At 41.8% G+C, this 22,939-nt stretch overlaps 2 protein-coding genes across 2 annotated transcripts; both read left to right on the top strand.

The window, feature by feature from the left end:
* The first annotated feature begins 4,495 nt into the window (after positions 1 to 4,495).
* On the top strand, positions 4,496 to 12,734 carry LOC310877346 (delta-like protein 4). Its single transcript, XM_083791164.1, has 11 exons — positions 4,496 to 5,245; positions 5,402 to 5,662; positions 5,841 to 5,895; positions 6,682 to 6,966; positions 7,799 to 7,859; positions 8,116 to 8,246; positions 8,549 to 8,718; positions 9,024 to 9,246; positions 9,572 to 10,313; positions 10,653 to 10,761; positions 10,882 to 12,734. Exons 1-11 carry the CDS (start codon positions 5,192 to 5,194, stop codon positions 10,885 to 10,887), a joined length of 2,097 nt encoding a protein of 698 aa, XP_083647290.1. The 5' UTR covers positions 4,496 to 5,191; the 3' UTR covers positions 10,888 to 12,734.
* Positions 12,735 to 16,881: 4,147 nt separating this feature from the next.
* Positions 16,882 to 20,230, top strand: LOC310877537 (glutathione-specific gamma-glutamylcyclotransferase 1-like). The gene is made up of 3 exons (XM_083791436.1): positions 16,882 to 17,276; positions 17,795 to 17,830; positions 18,813 to 20,230. The coding sequence occupies exons 1-3, from the start codon at positions 17,109 to 17,111 to the stop codon at positions 19,179 to 19,181; spliced, it is 573 nt and encodes a 190-aa protein (XP_083647562.1). The 5' UTR covers positions 16,882 to 17,108; the 3' UTR covers positions 19,182 to 20,230.
* The last annotated feature ends 2,709 nt before the right edge of the window (positions 20,231 to 22,939 follow it).

Here is a 22,939-nt window from a genome sequence, read left to right as displayed (position 1 = left end):
ATACATAGTATTTGAATCATTCCTTGCAGCTTCCCTCACATATATGTACACAACATGTATTGTTTGATATAAAGCTCCCCTAATAAACGGTGTGTATTTCCAATCTATGGATATATTTGGTCAAGCATGGGAGAGCATATTATAATGCCATGAAAGAAGACAAACAACCCTGGTGCTTCTAATGATGGCAGCAGGTGATGTCTCCTCCATAGAGCGATATGGTTAGATGCCTCGCATCCATTGGCAGGAAGACATCAAAAGAGCCATTGATTGGTTGGACAGATTGGGGCATAGGGATCAGATGCCCTGTAAAGAAGTGTTAAACTGCTGTGCATTAAACACGACAGATTTCTGGGCTAAAAGGAGCCATCTGTTAGCACTGTAGCTAATTTCCTGTTGCCCTTGCCCAGAATGTTGATACTCCTGGAATATCAATCCAATCCAAATGTATTTATATAAAGCACATTTAAAAACAACAGTTGACCATTATAGTGCTGTAGCTACAATAAAAAAAAAATTAAATCAGTAAAAACACAAACAGTTTAACAATTTAAATCATATACAGTATATTCAATAAGTTCACACATTGTGAGCTTGTGGATCTGCTATTTGCCTATTTGTCCTGAGTGTTTGCCTTTCATGCCATGAGAATAGGATATAGGTTGCATGGGGTTAAAAATGACAAGACAATAAAATGATGAAATCAATAAGACTGTAAGAATTCTGATGCCTACAGAGGTGCAAATAATCTAGCCTGTGCTTCAGCCTTGTTCTTTGGGACAACCAGAAGCAACTGGTCAATGGACCTGAGTGACCTTGATGGGTTTGTAAAAGATCAGTCAGAGAGAAACTTAGGTTAGGAATTATGTTCTGAACAAACCCTGTACTGTAATAATATGCATCCCCTGACACAGCAGGTTAACCACATGAACCCTGTGGTCCCATTTCTTTACCATTTTCAAAATGTTTTAAAACTAATCTCAACCTTTTTCAGAATTGTCCAAATTACAGAAAACCCGTCCTCTAGGTTGTTGTGTCACATAGTCACCTTTTGGCAATGTATCTGTGACAGTTGACATTTTAATCAAGTCACTTGGGATCACTGTTTTTGACACTTTCTGCCAAATACACATGTACAGTATATAAGACATGCTGGTATTCATCTGGGGGCTATATAATTACACTCTTTGATCCCTGATCTTCAGATGAGCGGTATTTTAATCCTCCATGTTTTGGTAATACGTCAGTGTCAACAAAAGTCTTTTGCTGCCACGAGTTCTATATTTTTCTGCATTCTCACCATGTGTATGCTGTGTGCGCCACTCAGTTCTTTCATTTACAAGAAAAGCACTCCACAATTAAAGGCAGCTTGAAATAATGTATCCCTAATTGGATTACAGTATAAATGATATGAAGTGATGACATTTCAAACATCACTTTAAAACCTGTAACCCATTAAACCATTTTGATAGGGTTTGACAGTTCTCTGAATACTAAAATGGTCTGCCAAGCAACAAAACAATTACATCAGACACTTTGTCTTATTTAATAGCAACTGCCGTAGTTATGTCCAAATACGTACATACTTTCACGCCTCTTCACTTCCCAAACTAAATGTTATTTTGGGGATTTTGGATGCAGGCTAAAAAGCCGTAGAACAATCACAAGTCAGCTTTACAGAACACGTCAGCGACAACGAGGAATGATGTCCAATATGGATGGAATTATAGAGGTCTGGTTTCCAAGGCTGTGTTTACTCTAGAGAGCAACAGAAGAAAAGAAACTGTTGGATTATTGTTTCCATTGGCCAAGAGTAAATAACCCTACGGCGAGGGTCCAAAACGTCATATTATTTCAGGCCAGGTTTTCACTCCTAAATATACAGAGAATAAATAAGGGCATGCAAGATTGATAAGCTGCACTGGGGTGTAAATATTGAAAAGGTTTGGTGAATCCGTGATCAAGAAAGCATTTTTTCCTCTTTACGCCCCGCCGCGGGGAAGATGCCAAACCATGCATCGCTGGTTTCTTTGTACAGCAACGGTCAGAAGCTTTACAAGGCGTTGAAACTGGAGCTACGGCAGGGAAACCTTAACCATAGGCCATCAATTATTCATGTGTATGGATGTTTTGACGTGTATGAGGGGTCTTAGGTAAGGCTAAAGCACCATTAGCCTACTACTGTATACAGTTCTCTGTACAAAAGGAGATTGATGGCCTTCTAGACGTCTATGACAGCCATGTTGACCACAGAGGAAAGCTCACCCCTCGATAAGTGACTGCAGCCACTTATCGTACAGTACAGTACAGTACAGTACCCGAGGGGATATGTATATGTTTGCTCCTATACTGTACACTTGGACGGATCGTAAATCGGTTAAGTCGTGATGCAATTACAACCACGTAAACCCCCTATATACTTTGTTTACCAGAGACCCCCAGGGCTCTATAATGGCTCTACTCCTGCTTCTTTTCCCACTACATTAAACCTCCTCGCCGATCTACAAGCTCACAACACTCCAGTACTGTATGTGCATGCCACATTGTGAGCTTGGACGTCTGCTATTTTCGCTGATGAACGTTCCCCCCCCCCCCCCCCCAGAATAGGGATGCTAGGGTTCAAGTGCTTAAATCGATATACTCCACAGGATCTGCGTGACATGGTGAACTGTGGGAACACCAAGGGCTTCAGTGCACCGAGGTGTGCTGTCCGGCCTCCTTAGTCACACAAGTTCCTTGGCTAGAAGAATAGCCCTCAATAGCCCATTGTCTTTGCCCCTACAGTGTGGAACCTCAAACCGATATGTCAAAGGGTGGGTAGGTAGGGTTGGGAGCGGTTTCGAGATGAAGTCATCACTGCAGGAGAGCTGTTCGGCCAGACACCTTCATGTGGTCAGGGAACGCTTTCTAAATCCTGTTCCCTGACTCTCAGCACTGTAAATCGTTCGTCGACAGGTTGGCCTGCTGCACAAACGATAAAGGCAACAATGCTTTAGCCCAGCGTGGGTTCATGTGCGATAAGAATGAAAAGGGGGGGGGGGGGGAGTATGCTATATAGCGTTCCAATTTATTTGCTTAACAACTTAAATATACTGTTTGGGGTTCATTTTGGTTTCCCTAATTCAACAATAACTTTAACTTGAAAGGAGAAGAAAGTCATTCAGCTGTGTCCACAAGTTCAACAAACATGGTATGACATTATACATACAGGATACAATCTAGATGTTAATTTACACATAATGAGCTCTAATGTAGTATAAAGTGACTAAACAGCTGGGTTCCCTGCTTCCATGTCACTGCCCTTTCCTGGACATAATAAATACTATAGCTCAAATGCACCCGCTTAGAACGTTATCAACCGTGTGTGTGTGTGTGTGTGTGTGTGTGTGTGTGTGTGTGTGTGTGTGTGTTGTGTGTGTGTGTGTGTGTGTGTGTGTGTGTGTGTGTGTGTGTGTGTGTGTGTGTGTGTGTGTGTGTGTGTGTGTGTGTGTGTGTGTGTGTGTGTGTGTGTGTGTGTGTGTGTGTGTGTGTGTGTGAGAGAGAGAGAGAGAGAGCTATACTGTGTGTGTGTGTGTGTGTGTGTGTGTGTGTGTGTGTGAGAGAGAGAGACTATGTGTGGCTGTGCACTGCAGGTGCATGCATGTAATGTAAGCAATTAACTATAAGGTGCAGAGCTGAAGTCCTGACTTGTTCAAAAGTTAAGATCTGATCATCTGAGAAAGTATATATACCCTACTACAATAATTTGTTTTTTATTATGTCGAAAAACACATGCTTTAGCTTATGAAAGTCTAGAAATGTGTTTGCATTGGATGACACATGGTTGAGGTGGATGCGAAGGGCGTCGTGGGGCAGGCGTGGACTATAAAGCCCGGGGTCCTCACTCAGTCGAAAAAGATTTACGACTGGACCCGAAACAGTGTTTGGAGTGAGAGAGCATTATCATACAGCTGTGTTGTTATCTCCCGCTTCGCCTGTTCTATCTAAAGTAAATATAAGGGACAAGGAAGGATTCGAGGAGAAGCGAGAGCGTGAGATCAGGCGAGAAAAGCCTATACGCTCCGTCGTACAGTGTGTGGGGTGTCGCGCGTCAACTCAAAACAGAACCGATCTACAAGCAAGCTAACAACGACGCGTTGTGTAGTTTGTAGATCGGTTCTGTTTTGACAAGCGACATACCGTCGTACGATTGAACATAAATAGGCTAAAAAGCTGACAAAAAAGAGAGACGTTTATGTTGTTTTGGGTCAGACGCGCAGCGCGCTCCTCCAAACACGATCAAGGGCGCGCGCGTGTACCAAAGAATGGAGCGCTCCAAAGACGCACGGAGAATATTGAAAGAGTTCAGTTAAGCCTAGACAGAGCTAGAGGCTGGAGTACATTATGAATAATTCTCAAATATTATTAAAGAAATAAAAATAAATGAAAACATTTATTTTTATTTAAAAGATCAGTTGAGGCAAAAAGAAAAAAGACAAGCGAAGGAAGGAGGACGGTGTGGAGAGTTGCGTCTCTCTCTCTCTCTCTCTCTCTCGGAGCTGCAAAGTGGGCGGGGTCTATTGATGGACAGTGTCTCTAATGACACTAAACTCAAGTAGCCTATATATAAAGTGGGAGCGACGTCAAACATCCTTCATTGAGGATCGGTATGATGATGATGGTGGTGGTGGTGATGCTCCACGACTGAAGCGCGCGCACTGCACACACACACACACACGCGTGCAAAACGGTCCTCATCCTCTGCAAGAAGACCTTTTTCCCCCCTTCTGCATGACCGAAGAAGAAGCGCGAGGCTTGCTGCTGCGTCCCCACACCAAACAAAAACACTCAGCCGCCACGATGGATGGTCAACTTAAAAAAGACAGACGAATGAGTCATCTGTGGATATTGACGTTACTAGTGCTTATATTTGTGTAAAAAAAAAAAAAAAACTCATCCTCACATCATTTTGGATAACAAGGTTGTTGTTGTTTTTCTTAAACTTTCTGGTTTTTCGGATTGTTTTTATTATTATTTTGGAGCTGCTGGATCTTGTCCTTTTACACACAGGGTTTCGAAGAAGGATTATATTTATTATTTGCTTTTCAACGTTTCATCATCATCATCATCATCACTTTGGAATAGGAGCGTTGTTTGTGGAGGACGGACAGACAACTTGTTTTTCAAAGGATACGCACACAAGCTCTAAAGAATGGCCTTTTGGTTCACCTCTATCCTCGCAATTATTATAACATTATCTACTCAGGTAGCTATTACAATTTTAAATTGTACTTAATTTCTTTTTTCAATAACGGATACTACATATAATACATAATAATATATATTAAAAAAATACACAAATAAACTCGTATATAGCCTATTGCATGATTCATTCTCACGGATGTTGTTCTTTCATATATAGGTTCAGGGATCAGGTGTGTTCGAATTAGACCTTCATCATTTCCACAATAGCAGAGGTTTGCTGGCTAATGGACTCGCATGCAGCAGCAGCTCTGGCTCTGGCTGCAGGACTTTTTTCCAAGTGTGCTTGAAGAACTTCCAGACGGTGGTGTCTCCTGGAGACTGCATCTTCGGCAGAGTCACCACACCTGTCCTGGGCACGGACTCCTTCAGCATCACTCACGGCGGCAGGCTGCGTCTGCCGCTCAACTTTACGTGGCCGGTAAGTTGTTGTTGTTGTTGAACTTGTTGTTGCTGGCCTAAATGAACTATCAATACGAAATTCAGCCAGGCTAATAATAAAAAAGCCCATTCACTTTTATAAAGCCTATACTAGGCTTGTTTTATGTTTTATGTTGCTTAGTTGGACTTGGAGTAATATAGTTTTTTTTCCTCCACAGGGCGCGTTTTCATTAGTTATCGAAGCCTGGAATTCTGCTTTGGATCTACCTGGAGGTGAGCGCTATATATTTTATTACCGCTAGAGGGAGACATGCACTTTAGCTTGGGAGGTGGTTGTTATTATTAATAATAAAATAATAATATTTATGTAGGATATCAATATATAGCCTGATATGTGGGGACTTAGGCTATTTTGATTTGATTTCGTTCGATTTCATTTGTATTTGAGGTTATAAGTGTTCACAGTTCGTTGGATTCGTTGCGTGCCATGGAGCATTTATTTTCAATCACATCTCCAACACAATTGCACTTCCCTTCGTTTATTTTCGGTGTGGGAAAGTGCACAGAGACGCGACTCACGCGAGTGACAATATGAGGCTCTTGCCAAAAAGCATATGACGGCCTCTTCCTGCATTTTACACCTCTTTGTTCGTCCATTTACACCAGACGTTTCGTTTTGTTGTCATAAAGGAAGAGGATATTTCAATATATTCTATGGCTATTGTTAATTGATTCGCTGAATGAATGAATAGCTCGTTGACTGGCAAAAACGTCGAGGATTTAATAGCCCTGACTGTGTGGGGTTAGGTAACTCCGATCAGTCTCCGATTAATTGAATATATGAAGGAGTCAGAAGGACACCAAATGTCAATGGAAACAATTAAGCCACATGCTTTCTTGGGTTTTAAATCTATAGCAGCATACGTACCTTGTATTGAACTGTAGGCCTATAGCCTACTTTTGTTTTTTCTGCAAACTGTTGCTAAAGTATTCAATCAATCAATCAATCAATCAACCAACCAACCAATCGCTTAATTGCTTAATGTTCCATTCTCGCAGATATCTCCTCCTCCTCCTCCTCCAACCCCGAACTGTTGATAGGTTCTTTTTCCATCCAAAGAAAGTTGGGAATAGGACCCGAGTGGTCCCAGGACGAGCAGAGCGGCGCGCAGCAAGGGACGGAGCTCAGGTACTCATACCGCTTCATCTGCAATGAACATTACTACGGGGACACTTGTTCCAAAATATGCTCTCCACGGGACGACCGATTTGGCCACTACACCTGCACTGCTGGCGGCCAGATAGCCTGTCTTCCAGGATGGAAGGGAAATTACTGCCAAGAACGTAAGCAAACACCGAGGAAAAGACGCCATATGGTGGCTTTTCCCCCCCTTTTGTTTTCTGATAAAAAGATCACAAGTTAAACTGAGCCACCACCACCACCACCCCTGAAATATGTTTTCCCCCAAATGCACATCAACGTAGGTAGAACTACAGTAGACCTACGCCTATTTTGTTAATTAGCATATAGGCCTACATTTAATTATTTTTGTATTACGCATCTGACTTATTATAGTAGGCCTACACTTGAATTTGGACATAAACCCTGATTCTGAACACACTTTGAATTATACTTAGAATTTGATGCATTTTAGAGACTACTGTCTCTGTCTCCCTCTCTTTACATTGAGCCTCCATGTGCGCTTTAAAGGCGCGTGCGGGTAAACCTAATCCGGGGCGTCGTTGGTTCCTGAGAGCAGCACGCGCCGGGTTAATCGCGGCATTATCGTCCGCCACGCGCCGCTAAATTGCGGGCTCTATTGTTGCTTTGGGAGGGCAGCAGCTGCAAACATGGTCCGAACTGCCCGCCGACAACAATGGGGCAGCTGTCCGCTTTTGAGAGCAAGCATCTGCTCCAGACTAACCAGCCGTTTAACTCTGGCCTTGTAACCATGCAAAATCAATGTCACATACAGGCCAAAACAGGCCGGGGCAAATTAGAGCTTTCTATTGAAATGGCCAGGTAACAGGTTTTTTATTTTGTGGAGCAGGGGCTTCAGAAGGTGACAAATGCCAAATTAGAAGCTTATTATAACAAATTGGCGTGGCTTAGCCTATATGAGACTTTGCGAGCAGCTTTACTAACAAATCTTTGAATTGTCCTTCTGTTTTGCAGCCATTTGTCTTGAGGGGTGCAGTGAAAGGAATGGAAATTGCACATTACCAGGGGAGTGCAAGTGAGTTTGCAAGTTATTATTATTATTATTACTACACTAATTAGCCTACATAAATCTCTCTCTCTCTACACTACAGTCTATATCACACTCACTCATTCACTCATTCACTCACTCACTCACTCACTCACTCACTCACTCTGTCTGACCTGTAAGTCTTGCTCTTGCTACAGTGGGTAGAAGGTCAGTGTTAATGTCACTAATGTGTGTATGTGAACACACAGTGACTGACGGTACATTGTTTGTGTGTGACACACAGATGCAGAGAGGGCTGGCAGGGTCCCTTTTGTGACGTGTGTAAACGCCACCCGTCGTGTAAGCACGGCACCTGTGCGGAGCCGTGGCAGTGCACCTGCAACGAGGGCTGGGGAGGCCTGTTCTGTGACCAAGGTCAGTCTGCAACTCCTCTGGATTCTTTGAAAAGAGCTGGAAACAATGAAACATGAATTATGATTATGGTGCTGTATGTCACCACAGTGAGGTGATACAGACAGTAAATATATCGCTGCATGTTGTCGGGCAGAAACCTCTCTCCAAATTTAAACTTTTTGTGTTTTTTCGTAATGTCCTATTTGATTATACTACAGTTAACAGACGATATGACAACCACAATGTACAGACCAGGTGAAAAAATTTAAAAACGATGTTCCTAATTCCTAATAATTCTAAATCCCCCCATTGATTATGTCCAGATTTGAATTACTGCACGCACCACAAGCCCTGCTTCAACGGGGCCACATGTATGAACACGGGCCAGGGGAGCTACACGTGCACCTGCCTGCCGGGCTTCACCGGGGTCAACTGCAACTCGGAGGTCAGGGAGTGTGACAGTCAGCCCTGTCTGAACGGAGGCCAGTGCCTGGTGAGTCCGGAAGTCTCTCTCTCTCCTTTCCCACAACACAAGCTTTCCTGTTTTTGTTTTCGCCTCGGTCTATCTGCTAGCCCAGGAGGATGCTACCGATTGCAGAGTCGCTGGCTGACCCAGTTCACAGACCCTTTACTGTAAATAGAATTCACGCTGAGAATAGGAGAATAGACAATTAATTGCACCATTGCTACTCTGACAGAGGGGGAGCTCTATACCGTACCTATGCTACAGTAGTAACCTATAGTAGTAGTTTCCTGCAACGGAGCTCGCTGATTGTCTTAATATCTCTTTGCCTGCAGGACTCCGAGGATGGCTATGGGTGTAAATGCCCAAATGGGTTCGAAGGGAGACACTGCGAGACCAGGATGCTGACCTGCGCGGCAGACAAACCCTGCTTCCACGACGGGATATGCAGAGAGCGAGACAACGGGCGTAGCTACATGTGCGAGTGCCTGCCGGGCTACACCGGACTCAACTGTGAGAAGAAAGTGGACAAATGCACCTCTCTACAATGCACCAATGGTAAATCCATTATTCTCTGACTGTGCATCATATATTTGCACAACACACGTGTGATAATATCAACAGTGATGGAAGGAGGTAGGGCCCGCACACCATCTTTAGGCAAAGGAATTCATCAGGTCAGTATCTGAAGATTAAGATCCTGTGAGATCGAAACATTGTCCTACAATAAAGTAATTCCTTAAATGCCTAAAGATGGTGTGTGGGCCTTACCTCCTTCCATGATTGCCTTTAATATTGGCCCTGCACCCACTGACACTGTCGATGTGAGTGTAAATAGGTATGCTCCAGGACCATAATATTAACAATGTTTTGTATTGTGCAGGTGGACACTGCGTGGTGCTTGGTAACCTCCGATTCTGCAGCTGTCGCTCGGGCTTCCGAGGGCTCCGCTGTGAGATCAACATCAACGAGTGTGCCATGAACCCCTGTGCCAACGGGGCCACCTGCTTGGATCGCATCAACGACTACACCTGCACTTGCCCCCCGAGCTTCGCCGGCCGCAACTGCGACAAACCCACAGACCGCTGCGCCGCTCAGCTGTGCCTGAACGGGGGGACCTGCATCATCGGCGCCAAAGGCCAGCCTGCCTGCCTCTGCCTGGCACACTACGGCGGAGCCCAGTGCCAGTCGTATGACGTGGCCCTGGACGTCACCCCCAGCCCAAACAAGAGCTGGGTGCCCGGGGAGAACCTGAGCTGGGTGGCCGTGAGCATGGGCGTGGTCCTGGTGGTGGTTCTGGTGCTGCTCTGCATGATGGCCGTGGGCCTCCGTCACGTCAGGAAGCAGAGGAGCAGGGAGCGGGCCACGGACACTATGAACAACATCTCCAAGGCGGACTTCCAGAAGGAGAACCTCATCTCCACGCTAGAACTGAAGAACACCAATAAAAAGATAGACCTTGAAGTGGACTGTGCCCGGGAAAAGTCCAACCACAAACACGTCAACCATTGCCACCTGGACTACAAAACCTCCAACGGGTACAAGGACGAACTGTCCCTCGTGGACAAAGACGAAAACTGTGAAAAGACAATAGAAGGCAAAATACCACTGAATAGAATGTACAGGTGAGTGCAGTACACGTGAAAGAGTTGTTATGAAGAGTTTTAGTGAATTGTCATTTTAACTACATGAACCTTAGCATTGCTATTTTGGGAGTGAACCTTTGGTGGAATTAGCAGATCTACGAGCTCACAACACGTTTGCATTGTGACCGTGTACATCAGCTCTTTTTGTGAATAGATTTGGTGTAGAGGGAAATGAGGGAGCCCAGATAGATGTGACTGATCAGCATAATACAGTACGGTTTAAGGGTGGTTACCAAGATCACAAGATGAACGTGTTTTGGTCAACAGATAACAGCATTGATTTTGTGCATATTACTAACGTCTACTTGTTCTTCACAGAGAAAGGCCAGAGTGCAGAATATCAACAATATGTTCTTCAAGAGACTCAATGTACCAGTCTGTGTTTGTTATAACAGAAGCGAAAAACGAATGCATCATAGCAACTGAGGTAAAACATTTAATTGATGATTTTCCTGTAGATCTCTAATTATTAATTATTCACTAAATGGACCATAACCTTTCAGATCAATAATCAGCTTTCTCTCTTTCTTTTTTCTTTGTCTTTCAGGTATAATACATGGAAGATATTAGTCGTTCTGTACAGTGGATATCTTCTGGACTGTTTACAAGTGTAGAAAGCCTGGGATTTATTTAAATGCAACTTGCTGCTCTTGAAAACTTGATAACTGGATAGAGCCGGTGTGCTCTTTGAATGCAATAGAACTCAAGCTACCAATTCTTCTTAGAATGTAAAGACTGAAAAGACAGTGGGAAATAATAAGCGAGTGAGTCTGACTTTTGGACACGACTTTTTAATGTTTTTAGATTCAGGTCGTTATCTGGACTACCCAAGGTCGTTCGAGGGCAACAGGCCTAATTATTTATGCCAGCATGTTGATTAGTAGAAGAAGACTATCTGGATGTACTCCTCTCCACCTTCTTGTGATAATCAGCAATCAACCAATCAAATTACTGCCAGCAAGCCTGTGGGAGGAGCCAGCATTTTTCCATTTTCTGGGACTTGGCTATGCAAGCAAAAATGAGCATTGTGCTAAAAAAAAGAAAGGGAAAAAAGTGATTTAAACTACTGAAAACGGTTCATTTTTGAAGATATTTTGAGGCATGTCAGTTTTGTAAATGTAATCTTTTTGATAAAGAATGTATGCAGCCCAGATCACCAAGCCTTATATATGAGTTTCAGAGCAACTTTATGCCCTGCCTCATCTTGATTCCTGTGCACAGTACAGCAAAAGTGGACGTGAAATAGAAATCAATTTATTGCAATATGGTGCAACACTGGGGAAACTCAAGATAAGGCAACATGTTACCTTATGCAAGATCACCCATAATTAAAGACAAAGAACACATGAAGTGACTATCGTACCAAGGACGCCTTCTATTGAAAGTAGTGAACCAATAATGTTGTGTAAGATTAGTATTTCATTAGTTATTTAATATTATGAAGCACTGATCTTTCTTTTTTTCTATGTTTTATAAGATTATTTTGTATATAATGTATATTTATATGTTACGATTAGAAGTATGAAGTGTACATCTGCGTTTAAGTTTATGCCCCAGAAAGTTGAATTTATTTTTAAAATGTTGTTGGTGTTGCTTTTTTTTTAAGAAGAAGAAAAAAGATGAATACATATCTGGTACACTGTTGTTTGTTGGTCTTATTGAATTGTTGAGTGTAAGTGGTCAAATAGAGGTCCTAATTCAGCTAAATGTTTAAATCATTTAGAATCTTTATTTGAAGTGTGTCATCTGGTGTGCTAGAATAAACAACAAGGTTCACAATTGATGTCACAATAGTGGAAGTGTTGCAGATTAATGGAGGCCCTTGAACTGCAAAACCTTGCTGTTTACAAAATGTTATTTTCATTTATTTTTCAAAGAATTTCTAAATTTGCCCATGTGTAGCCTAAGTTCACAACGTATCACACGGTGCTGTGTTGTGAACTTATTCAGACTTTTGCTAATATATATATATATATATATATATACTGTATATATATATAGCTATGGATAATTTATCCATCATCGCACGATCCTTTCGCTGAATATTTTTTCCCGTTTTAAAAAACGGGAAGAAATCAAAAGGGCCCTGCTATGATTAATGTCAGGGTCCAATAAGACTACAGACTACGCTTCCAGTTGTTTGTGATGTCAGTATCTTAACCTTGGTATAGTTTTATTCTAGCTGGTGTGGAAGTGGCTTCAGTATGATGGCCTTGTAGCAGTTCTAATGAATCCATATCTATGGCCGTGGCAGGCATGTGCCAGTGGGATGTCAAATCAATGTGCTCACAATCATTCAGTGGACAGTACTGTAATTGGCAGCAATGTAAAAAGAAAAAAGGGAATTGCTCAGACAAAAAGATATATATATTAAAAAAAAGACCTGTATGTGAATATGAATCGATTCTTCGTGGTTTTCTTTTTTCCCCCCTTAATTCTACCTTTTGGGCCATAACCTAGGTCAACCCAAGGCTTGTTCCAGGTAAGAGCAGGCTTGAGTGATGGATTTACAGTATTGTGGATAACCAAGCGCTAACACACACGCACACACACACATATGCACGCACGCACACACACACACACACACAATAATACAAGACATGGGGCGTACAATAAAGACAATCAGGAAAATCCCCTGCAACATGATAGTATAGATACCAGTGTAATAGTTTCCAAAATGTGACGCTAAATCCAACAGTAATCTTTGCCAGCCTTTGCCAAAACCTTTTTTTCATACATTCACTGCAATGACATGTTTTTCCTTGCAGCATATTAAGTGATAATTCAGTATAGTCTCTTATTGTTTGTGTTGTTGGGGGGGGGGGGGGGGGGGGGGCACTGACTGGGTCCATCTCCTGTTCCAAAACTAATATTCTTTTAAGATTCAGACACATTAGACAACTATCTTTGCAGTATACAGCATGACCAAAGACAGTGAGTTAGCCTACATAGAGTAGTACCCACAACCACTAATTTATGTCTTTTGGGTGAAAACATTGGGTAAAAGAAAGTCTACGATTGAAGGATATTATGCATTCAGTGTATAATCTTTAACTGTATTGCTTTGGCACGACGGCAAACTGAAATTGATTTCCTGTGTCTCCAGATATATATCTGTTCTTTGTCATCGGTTGTTGTGACAGATAGATTCTACTCCCATGCTCCCTGTAAAGTAGTGTAAGGCGTGTACTCTATATACTATAGCTTCATAAAACTAAAGACATGGACATTGGACAGATCTTCTTCCCAGCTGTTCAGAATTGTCCATTAACGATATTTTATGTTGCATATGGTTCATCATAGGTTCATATCAGTTCAGGATTTTAGGATTTGTAGTGTGTCTCCATCTAGATATTACACTGGCCCAGGGCGCAGTTACTGGACGACTTAACAAATATCAGGAAGAAGTACTTTACTTAAGTAAAATTATCAATACTGCAATGTAGAAATAATCTAAACTAAAAGTCTGGAGTTAAGATTTTAACTTGAGTAAAAGTATTGGTATCAAAATGTACTTACCGGTATCTACTTAAAGTATCAAAAGTAGAAAGTATTAATTAATTATGCAGAAAGTCCAATTTCACAAGCTTGAAAATGTATACAATCTTTTGAAAATAGTAGATCTACAAGCTCATAATGTGACACATGATATAGTACTTTATTGTCAGTTTGCACTGAAATTTGTCTTGCAACCCAGCAAGATGGAGAAGAGTCGTCGATGGCCTATATGCTCCACTGGGAGCGAAGGGCCTAAGTAAGTATGACAAAGTTTGTGAACATACACTGAAAGCGTTTTAGCCCATCAAAAAGAAACAAATGCATTAGACTATAACCCCACGCCACGTGAGAATGAGCGTACAGTATGTACTGTACGTTCAGTCTGTACGTTCAGAGCATACAAACTGGTCCCATGCAGCAGAGTCCATCCACTGAAACGTTACTGTTTAGTCTGTTACTATCAGCACAAAGGACCACCTCAACACAGACTCTGCCATAGCAAATCAGGTCGCTACTTAAAATAGCCTTGGATATATAATAGATGTCTTCCCTTTTTTTTCACTGATCCTGCCAAATCACACCCCTGTGCCTACACAGTGCTTTCTCTATCTCTCTCTCACACACACACACACACACACACACACACACACACACACACACACACACACACACACACACACACACACACACACACACACACACACACACACACACACACACACACACACACACACACACTGTCCTTGAACCTTCTCAACACAATGCATTTGCATTGTGTTGACACAATGCATTTGCATTGTGTTGAAATGCGTCCTGTTTGTGGACATAAACTAATTGTGAATGCTGACTTGTAATATTCTTGTTCACTATCAAGCATGTTTTCCCATAGCCTGCATTGGTCTCAAAGACTGCTTAATCTTTGATGACAGTTTTGACTGAGTGTTGGGTGTTTCATCAAATAGCAAAGCAATGTCTTTAACAAACACTTGGGGGCAGTAAGACGCATGTTAGGGACTTGAGATAATTTCTTATCTTCAATAAAGTAGCTCATAATATAAAAGATATGGCTACATGCTTATGTGAATGATGTCAAGTCGGTCATACACATGAGGTGTATCCTTTACTTAATTGACCTCTTGATCATAGGGGATAATGCTTATTAGCCTAGAATATGGTAGGTAATAGGTAGGCCTATGCTACATAGGGCCATATAATTATAGAGGGGTATGCACATGCATAAAGTGAATGGCAAATCGAGTGGCAAAGTGAGTTTAACGTTGTTTAACATCGTTTAATACAATCAGATAGGACTTTAATGTTTGGATGTATGGGCTGTCAAGGCCAGAAACTGTCACGCACATAGCGTCGGGGTATGATGATGATGTCACGCGCAATACCCTCTAAACTGTGTTTTTTTTGTTTGTTTGCTTGATTGTTTAAGAGGCAGAGGGCAAATAAAGCAGTTATGATGAGGCCTCAAACACAGATCAAACTAGAAAAAGTGCCCTTCTGGGCACAGGTCTCCACCAGGATAGGAATGTAGGACATTGCAGCTTGCCTTCATCTGGTGGTTGGATAAAAGGGCAACAAAAGTAAAAAATCACGCAATGTGTTCATGGTTTGCAGCATTTTGTTTGAAACTGAGCACTCCTGTGAACTTTGGAAGCCAATCTTAACCAATCAGGATGGAGTCTGAGAAATATGAAAGACCGGTTTTGTTGAATGGCTCTAGAGAGACTGTGTACCAATTTGCGTGATGTTTGGACAAATTCTGTAGGTGTACTGTGCAAAAACTTGTTTTGCACAAAGCGGCCTCCTGGTGGCGCTATAACAGGCCGTTCTGGAAAGTTTGGGGCAGAGGTTCATCGTTGGCATCCAGGGAGTGTGTGTGCAAAATTTGGCATCGACCGGGTTAACGGTGGCCGAGATTAGCTGCTCACGGACACACGGACACACATACTCTCCCCCCATGCCTTCGGCCTGGTGGAGACAACAAATGTTTGGTCGTTTTTTTTTCAAACATTTGTTTGATGGTGTTTTATACGTGTGAATTACACAAGTTTATCAGGTGTTACAGTCACAGACACACTCAATTAGAATGTGGACACTTAATGAGCTTTTGAAAACCTACAGCTAACTACACTGTCTCTATTTCTAGGTAATCTGATTAGCCACTCACTGCTTGTTCTTGACATGGTAGGATATATAGGGGAGGCCTCTGCAAACCTATAAATAGAAGGCTGTGTTCTTGGGCCTGGGCCGGGTTCGACTCCCGATCCCGACAGCCTTTAGGCCTACTGCATGTCACCCCCCCCCCCCCATTTCTCTCCCTATTTCCTGTCAGCCTACTGTCTGTCCCTCTATAAAAAATATAAAATAAAGGCAGAAGCCACAAAAAAAATAAAATAAAGAAGTCTGTGTTCTCTGCTGAGTGCTGACTATACAAAAATCAGTAAATCACTAACGATCAGGGAATGATGATCGGGAACATACAGTACCTGCATGTTTTTGACACTGTGATGAACTGTCATGAGAACATTCTGAAGTTAATCTTTGAAGATATCATAATGAACGATAAGCTAAAGAACCTTTAACACATCAACCAGACTTTAGTGCACTACACAACAATGGATTGCTATTTCATCTGGCCCATTAGGAAGCATTTTTTGTTTAATTGGATAAAAGTCTTGTTGTTGTGGCCTGGCATGAAGAAAGAAAGAAAGCAGCAACAGTTGAACTTTTATGCATATGTTTTTGTGTTATTTGATCTGATCCCACTAGTTATCATCCCACCCCTCTGTGGGTATGTGACAGCTATTGGCTAACGACGCCCTCACGTCTTGGAGAGGGGTGGGGTGTTCTCTCTGAAAAGTGTAATACTCCTAGATCGAACCTGATTGGTTTTTAGGATTGTCTGAGACAACCCCTTCCGTGATATCATTGGTCGGGAACGTCCTGTTCTGAACAACAAACGCACGTGTGTGAACTTTACAGTTACAGTTATAGATACCGGTAGCCACTATAGCCAGCAGAGAAGTTAACAACTTAACATATTGGTCTGTCTATCGATGAATCAGGGCGTTTTTAGCTATAACAGAGCCATGAGTCAGACTCATTATTGAAATGTATTCAAGTTAGGCCTGGTAAAGTCATCATTGGGATGCATATAATGAATAAATAACATCACGGTGACATCGAAGGGCAGCCAGTCACTTGATATAAACTCGTTTTTGTGTCGTTCTTGCAAGAAGTCACGTCCAGATAAGAGACTTTACAATGAAACTGGAGGACATTACGCTAGAGAGGACCCTGTGGATTTTTGGATATGGTTCCCTAGTGTGGAAACCAGACTTCAAATACAAAAGGAGCAACATCGGCTATATTAAAGGATATAAACGGCGCTTTTGGCACGGGGATGATTTCCATCGAGGAGACAAAGAAAGGGTATGTCCTGTTATTTACTCTCGTGGAAATATCATTTACAAGCTTCTCTGATTTATAAGTTATGTCATGTGTTTCTGATAGCTAGCCTACAGTGTTTTGCAAAGGTAGAAAATTGTAATGTGTAGGGAGGCCTACTGCCTAGAAACACTTTAAACAGATGTCAAGTCAGCATCATACAGAAGCTTTGTGGGAGATTATTGGCTAAACCTGTGATAATCAATTCAGTTTCCATGTATATTCTTTAACGTTACCAAACATTAACTGGAGTGCAGCAAACACATTGTATTACTTTTGTTTTGTTTACTGTCTAATGCTACACCTAACTAGAGCTGATATCCATTTTGGATAATGAGATTTAACATTTTTTATGTCATATCTGTGTGATACATGGAAACTGTTGTCATCTCCTTCTAATAGTGTTTACTTTATAGAATATGCATTATATGCAATGTGCTGAATGCTGACTAATGTTGGTCCACCTGACTGTATGTTTACTGTATTATGCTTCTCCCCTACAGCCTGGCAGAGTTGTCACCCTACTTGAAGATCATGACGTAAGTGTGTCCTTGTTTTGACGTTAATCATCATTTTTCGACTCTATTTGGATGTTGCTGTATATTAGGCCTACAGTGCATGTTCTTTAATATGATATATGGTTTACATTACACTTGAATGTTGAACATATCAACAGGGAAAGCTATCAGTCTGTCTGGAATGATTTACATCCAACAACATACTAATGGTAGTGTCAGCAGCCTCAAAGTGAAAACAGAATATGCACCCAGAGCTTAGATTATTCATGCACCGCTCGTAATAAACCCTATATTATTCGCTGACAGTGGTCTGTACTTCACCCCCTACCTTTACCTCCCTCTACACCAAATCTCTATATAATAAGGCAAGCTTGTAGCTCAAATATGTTTTGCTGAATGTTTGCCCAATAAGGTTCATGTGTGGTTTATACTGCTTTCCATTTTATGTTGGAGATCCATGCCTCACCCAGCTATGCAATACCCGTTGTAGGCCTACCTGTGTCAGAATATATGGGAGAGACGTGGCGCATTTATAGATAGATGTTTGCCTACTATAACATGCAACATCCTACAACAGGGAAGCTAGGGTTCATGTGGTTAAAGCAGACTTTCTCCAGTGATGGACAAAACATAACAAAGGTTATGTTCAGTGGTAAAGAAAGCGTTCTGAATAGATTATGAGAAATTGCATCTTGCGTCTTGCATTATCGTTTAATTTGTTTCTATAGAAGTTTCTATATAAAATAGAGCCCGCACTCCAGCTACATGGAAAATAACCACAAATGCTTGACAACGTTAAGCTTGACAACGTTATGACCCTCGAAGCTGTCTTCTTCAGGTCAATATTGACTTTGTACCTTATTTGCCAACAAAGGCGATTCCTTAGCTGGTGTGCAGGCTCTGCTTTTCTCAACGTTAGCCTTATTGGCCCAGCACCAATAGACAGTCGATGTGCTTATATTGAAGTTACATGCTGTGCTCTGTTATCCCCACCACCATGCAGGCCTGCACCTGGGGAGTGGCCTACGAGGTGACCGGCTCCCAGATTGAACAGTGCCTGGGGTACCTGAACGTGAGAGAGGTGGTGCTGGGTGGCTACATGACAAAGATGGTGGAGTTCGTCCCCAGAGAGAAGGGCCAGGGCAAGCTGCTGGCCCTCGTCTACATCGCTACCTCAGACAACCCCATCTACCTCGGCCCCGCCTCGGACACGGACATCGCAGCGCAAATCGCCATCTGCAGGGGCAACACGGGACACAACATCGAGTACCTCCTTCGCCTGGCCGAGTTCATGAGGCTCTACTGCCCCGGGGTAGAGGACGACCACCTCTTCTCTATAGAGGCAGCCGCCCTGCAACTTGTTCTGAACTAGGCCTGCAGGGCGATATGGACAAAATGAAATATCACAGTATTTCTGACCATATACCTCGTGATGATGTCAATTTTCTTTTAACACTTTTCCAAACATTTTCAAAATAACTGTACAAGCTCACATGCAACATGTTGTGAGCTTGTAGAGCGGTTATTTTCACTACTTTTGAAAAAACTTTGAAAGTATAAAATAAAGTTTAAGTAACACTTTTTCCATAATAACAGTTTTGCGATGTGCAAAACTTCTGAACGAACAGACATCACACGGTGGTGACCACTGTGTGATAGACTGATAATGCTTGCCACTGGCATCTGCAACGGGGCTTTGAACGCACTCCTTATCAGGAAGGTTGTACGGTACAAGTCATCGCTTGTGTACGTCGTTATATTATGTAATCCTGTGTCCTGAGAGTGCATTTGTATCACGTTGTCCAACCCAGGTTGATCCGCTCCTGCGCTGAATGTCAAGGTTTTCACTGGGTTGTGGCTTTTTTTTTTTTACAGTGTGGCAGTGAGGCAAGCTGTCTAGAAATGAGTCTGTCTGTCTGTCTGTGAGTCAGTCAGATCAGTGCCATATTTCTTGTACACACGAATCCAGTATGTTTTATATTATTTATCTTTCATTTAATGAAAGTCAGTGGTGTTGATATCAGGATGAAACCTTGCCCAAATATGGAGTCATATAAGGCATAGGTATGTCATATGTGCTTACCATTTATGTCATTGACTGGCCACATGAAGTCCAAAATCCACAGAGAGATGGGAAAGGCAGGAGATTGCCTGCAGAAAATAGCCCAGAGATATATTTATATATGGTATGCAATCTTACCAGGTTAGCCACCAGCGTGCCTCAGGCTTGGAGCACAGGTAGTCGCACTACCAGAAATTGTATCTCCCCTCATTACTGTACGCTATATTTACTCGACACAAAAATAGTCACTCACTACACGTGCTTTGTGAAAACAGGAAAAAGTGACTTAAATGCACAGCACACTGATGTTTCCTTTTATTTTCTACAACTTTACCTTTTAATGGATGTGGGGAAGTTATTTGTAAATATTATTTATGCATTGTTTTCTTTATAAATAATAAATAAATATTTTAATAAAAACATCTTTGGTAGTGTTCAGTTTTGTCTGAAGGTACTCTTACAACGTTCCTGACCGGGGCCCCCCAGAGGTCTGTACTTGGTCCCCTCCTTGTTTCCATAATTCCCTCTACACACTCTTTGCCATTTTCATTGAAAATTCACTCCAGAATATGTGGTTAAAATATACCTTTTTGCATCACTGATTTGGGATAGTGTTTGCATTTTAGGCCTACACGTCAAAGTATCTCCCTTAGCTGTTTTCAGATCCTAAATATAGCCTACTGTATGTTCTCTGCATGAGTGTTCACTCATGTACAAACATGTCTGCCTCATGCTCACATACAGTAGTATCACATGGCCAAGCAGTGGGCAGTTGTAAAACTTAATTTGTTGCAAGCTCTCAACTCTCGAAATTGGTGGAAGTACACAGCAAAGCATTAATGTAACCTGACAGTGTAAACTTCTGTCTGGATTTTGCTGATGAATAACTTAAGTGTTACATTTTTGTTCACTAAAAATGGCATATGGACATATATGTTCTGTGACTTCAACCTTTTAACTGTCAGGCATCATTAACTCAACATTATATAACAAAGCCAGGTTTGTACAAGTCTATTGGTGGAGGAAGTATCCTATCTTGTTTATTACAGTGCATCCAGTCAGTCACAGAAATTATAAATAAATACACCCCATGCTTTCATACCCGGTACATTTTGTTCTGAGAATACTTTCTGCACTCAGATGAGAAGTGGGCTGAGGCATATAGTAGACGAGCTGGAGGGGCGAAAGGAGGGTGAGGAGGGGGGGGAGCTGGGGGGGGTTCCACGTCTGAGAATTGATCACGTTGCAGAAACATGTGCACGTGCCTGGGTGAAAAGCACTTTCAAGCCCAGGAGCACACACACTTTTTAGAGGAACCCTATAACTCCAAATTCCTTGAATCCCAAACAAAACTAGGTGAAAGGTTTTTGTAGTCATGAAAACACTGCAAGAAAACACTACATATTACTGAGGAATGTGAGTGTGCTCAAATTATACTGAAATTACAGATATATAAAGTCAAGTCCACAAAGCACATTATGTGGTGTGACCTGAATCTATTCATTTGTGTCAGTACATGATTTAGAGCCTGTTGATATGTGTAGCAGTTGCACAGCCTGCGGTTTCAACAGCCACCTAAATGACAATTGAAGCACAAACACTTTAAAGTTTGAACGTATTGTTATAACTCCCAGCTCTCAGAAAATGTGCAACCATGATCCGGTTAGTAAAAAAATATCAAGAAAAGCAATGCTCACGTGGCGTATTAACCTATATTAACATATTAGCCTGGAGTTATACTTTAAGTCTTTGTATGTGACATGTGAGCTCCTAGATAGAGAGATAAGCTATTTTCATCACGTGGCAAACGATGGAGTGGCCTATACATGTATAGGCCTAATTGTCACCTATAATGCCTTGCTCAAAATTCAAATAGGGACATCAGGGTAAATGTCGTTAATACTAGACAATGTTGATAACGTGTTATAATGCAACACACTATATCATGGGTTTTCAACAGGTGGTCCGTGGACCACTGGTGGTCCGTGAAGGTGTTGCATGTGGTCCCTGACCATGCATTTAGTAATGTAGGAAAGTGAAGATTCATATTTGCAACATGAGTTTAATATGGAAGGTTAATTTCTTTCCCCCACACCACGACGGTATCCCCCCTCCCAACACAACAATGGTCCCCAGGTTAATTCTCAGTCAGGGTGGTGGTCCCCCAGGTTCATTCTCAGTCAGGGTGGTGGTCCCCAGGTTCATTCTCAGTCAGGGTGGTGGTCCCCAGGTTCATTCTCAGTCAGGGTGGTGGTCCCTGGTTCATAATCAGTTGAAAACCCCTGCACTATATGAATGAATGGCATCTCACTCATAATGCCAGACCACTGTGGCTCAAATGATGTTATCTGATCCAGACCATGTACACAACCCTGTAACTGTGGCAATAACAGTACTGAAGGTACAGTGAGGACACGGAAATGCCCAAAAATGTAGGTTCATGGAAACAATTTCCTTGTTTTATTTGTTACAGCTTGTGTACAGGTACATAAGAATATCATGTTTTTTTCTTGCCCCGTAGTTGCCAAGATTTTACTGCATACTGTCCTGAAATGAACTATTTGAATAGTTGTTATTCAGATATAGATGCTAGTATGTACACAGTATGTTGTTTACTTATAGTGTCCTATATTATTTAGATAGATAGCAGGTTTGAAGTCTACTTGTTACCTACTTTGTAGCTCATACTTGCATTCTGATTCCATTCTAATCCTCACCACGTACCCTGTTGTTGGTTTACAAAGGTTCATGGCACTTACCAGTGACTTGTAATAATATAATAATGGCCTTTATAGGAGCAATAAAATGGCAAAGTGCTAAGAAATAATCAAATCAAAAACAGAATAAAACCATGAAATGTTAAGTTTTTTTTATATACTGTGTTAAATTGCTTATATTTCCACAGCAATCATTGCTGTATGTGGTTTGTTCAACAACAGGGGTCTCCTCATCTCTACAACTCATTAGTTTACAAAAAAACATTTTCAGATTGTGTTACCAATTTCATCTAATCAGGAGTGAGAACTCATACAGTAGGACAAGTGAAAATAGAATGAGCAGAACAAAAA

This window comes from Protomyctophum parallelum (assembly GCF_964188405.1).
Source record: "Protomyctophum parallelum genome assembly, chromosome: 20".
NCBI classification, from domain to species: domain Eukaryota; kingdom Metazoa; phylum Chordata; class Actinopteri; order Myctophiformes; family Myctophidae; genus Protomyctophum; species Protomyctophum parallelum.
This window is presented reverse-complemented; position numbering and strand designations above follow the sequence as displayed.